At 38.4% G+C, this 3,122-nt stretch overlaps 1 protein-coding gene across 1 annotated transcript; it reads right to left on the reverse strand.

Annotated features, from left to right (window-relative positions):
- Positions 1-223: 223 nt before the first annotated feature.
- On the reverse strand, positions 224-703 carry LOC145661496 (uncharacterized). Its single transcript, XM_081726812.1, has one exon. The coding sequence runs from the start codon at positions 701-703 to the stop codon at positions 224-226; it is 480 nt and encodes a 159-aa protein (XP_081582938.1).
- Between the last annotated feature and the right edge of the window lie 2,419 nt (positions 704-3,122).

Genomic DNA, 3,122 nt, shown 5'->3' on the forward strand with positions numbered 1-3,122 from the left:
TTCTTTATGGTGGGAGGAGGTGCAATATGAAATGGACTGACGAGCTGTGATGGACCTGCTTGAGACTGTAAATCTGAAGTACTGCTTGGTGAAGAGGAATGACTTTCTGTAGATGGCACGCTGCTTGTTGTCCCTGCATCAGTTTCCACAACAACAAAATCGTCGTCAGTGAAGATGCTCCTGTCAAACGGCATGATTCCTGTAACACGAAAACCATTTATTGCTAGTCTGCTCTCTGCACTTTCAAATAGGCTCTTCCGAAAGGCTCCATGATGTCATAAGGACTAAGAGGACCATTGGAATGAAGAAGGGCAGATCTGATCTCATTACTGCAATGATGCTTCAGAGGACCCATGAAAGTTGTGTCCAGCTGTTGTAACTTGTGAGTACAATGGGGCTGCAATGATATGATTTGGATATGGTTTTCCCGCGCTAGGTCAATAACAGCCAGACTTCTAACATGAGTGCAATGGCCATCCAGTATCAGCAACACTGGTGATTCTGTTGTCGGATGAGTTTTCTCAATGAAGTGCTGTAGCCATTCTACAAAGAGGTGTGATTGAATCCATCCTGACGGATGAGCTCTACCAATAGAACCGATTGGTTTACCTTTCATAAGTTGGTCCGTCATGTTTTTCCTGGGAAATAGGAACATAGGTGGGATAAACTCTCCTTGAGCGTTCATACAAACTACCACCGTCATAGTTGCTCTTCTTTCGGCTGATGTTAGCGTTCCTATCTGTTACTTCCCTTTCCTCGCAATAACACTTGGTGTCTTGCTCTGCACGACAGTAAGGCCTGTCTCGTCTACGTTGAAGACACGGTCAGGCGCGTAGTGATGTTCCGCATATGCTGCTTCCAAAATATCAAATAATTTTTCTACGTTGTCTTTAGTAAATCCCACAGCCCTCGCGTAAGAGGTCCCGGTGGGTTTGCGAACAGACAGAACTTCTTTATGTAGATTTAGAAATAAATCTGCCCATGCTCTACCGGCTTCTTCTGATGTGAAAGGATGAGGCAAACCATTTACTACTGCTAATTGATACGCAAGACGTCTCAAATCTGTCACCGTGAAACAAAAGAAATGAGACTCCATAAACAGTAAATATTCCACCAACATCTTCTCAAGCTGCGCCCCTAAGACAGTCCGTCTTCCGAGTAGTTTCGACGCTTGTACTTCAGCAGAGAGAGATGTGTCCTTGCTAAGAGATTGTAAAGTTGTCCGAGGAACGTTAAACACTTGTGCAGCTTTTAGTGTCCCCATTTTCTTTTTTCTGACAGCAGCAATTGCTTTCGCCGTCTAATGTTTCCGTTTATTCTGTGGTACATATCGTTGCTTGCTCCTTGGCATGCTGTAAAATAAATCGTAAAGACTAATTAGAAGCTTGGATCAACATGGTACAAATATGGGCTGGTAGCCAATATTTGCACCAGACACGGTAGCCCATATTTACACCACCACGCCACATCTGAATTTTATACTCCATATACCATTGTTGGTGTTATCTGCATCTAACATACACAATACCAACAATTCTAATATTTGAACTCAACAGACACACTGTGAAAAGGACGCCCCATAAACTCATTTCCAAGTAAAAATATGAAACAAACATACCTGCGAAAGTTTTCGTCCCCTCAAGAAACAACAAAAACGCACTATCTGTTCTACACGAGGCTGTTTCACTCACAACTGCATCCTCTACCTGAGTAGCCTTCTACCAATAACTTGTCGCATTCTCACAAGAGTGCAGCACTTAACACAGCTTTAATTTGGATTGACAGTATTTACACCATAGCCGATATTTGCACCTCTTCGTCTAATAACAGGGCCAGAATCATTTTAGTTAATACAGGTATGTTAAAATCAAATATATATTATGGATAAATAAATATAAATAAAAATAAAATAAAATATATACAACTCATTAAAAAATCTTTCGGAAATGTCGGCAAAAACCGGAGAATTTAATTTAAAAACTATTTCTTCTACTGATGTTAATCTTATTTGCTGTACGTGTCTGCACCGTATATAAAATGTATTTCGGAAGTGTCACTGTTCATCTCAGCGATCCAAAAGTATGGATTCGACACTAATATCGGCTATTTTCCACCACTTTATATATATATATATATCCTTCCCCCAATTTGTGGTAATGAATTTGGATTTAAACAGGATCGAAAGTGTCACTGTTCATCTCAGCGATCCAAAAGTATGGATTCGACACTAATATCGGCTATTTTCCACCACTTTATATATATATATATATCCTTCCCCCAATTTGTGGTAATGAATTTGGATTTAAACAGGATCGAAAGTGTCACTGTTCATCTCAGCGACCCCGAAAATTATGGATTTGACACTAGTAATATCGGCCATTTTCAATCATTTTTATACATCTTTTCCTCCCTAAAGTTGTAGACCTGAATTTGGATTTGAACGGCATCGAAAGTGTCACTGTTCATCTCAGCGGTCCCGGAAACTATGGATTCGACACTAATATCGGTCATTTTCAATATATATCCCCCTTCCTACCTCCAAGTTGCAACTTCAAAATGAAATGATAAAAACTCTCTTAGGCCCGAACCCCATCTATGTTGAAAATTTTATTGAGATCGGTCTGGTGGTTCAAAAGTTGTTAGGTTACAAATATAGTCACTTTCTTTTTTATATAATTTGTCACACTACAAAACAGGTATTTGTTTACATACAAAATTTTGTGCATAGAGTTTATATAAAAGTATGTAAGAGAATATTAAATAATAGTAGTTGTATGTTTTAGCGCTTGAGTATTAGTGAAATTTGCCTACTGCTGTGTCTTTTAAGAAGTAATTTGGTTAAAATTAACAACATTTCAAAAGATCAAAGAACACGTTAAGAACTCAGTTTCATTCAAGAGCTCTCTTTGCTGCAACAGAAAAGCTTCATAATGTTATATGTATATGCAGCTGTCAAGGTCCTGTAATTAATGCACAACCACGAATAAACAACTAAAAAGCATATAAAGGAAATGCGTGCAGACTATTAATTTTTAACAATAGTTACAACCGTTTTATTTTCGATTGCTTCTTTTTTAAATTTTCTCAACTTACACTTTTACGTATTTGAGGGAAAAAATCTG

The sequence above is a fragment of the Thermobia domestica genome, chromosome 10, assembly GCF_964235325.1.
Source record: "Thermobia domestica chromosome 10, izTheDome1.hap1.1, whole genome shotgun sequence".
Classification (NCBI taxonomy): Eukaryota; Metazoa; Arthropoda; class Insecta; order Zygentoma; family Lepismatidae; genus Thermobia; species Thermobia domestica.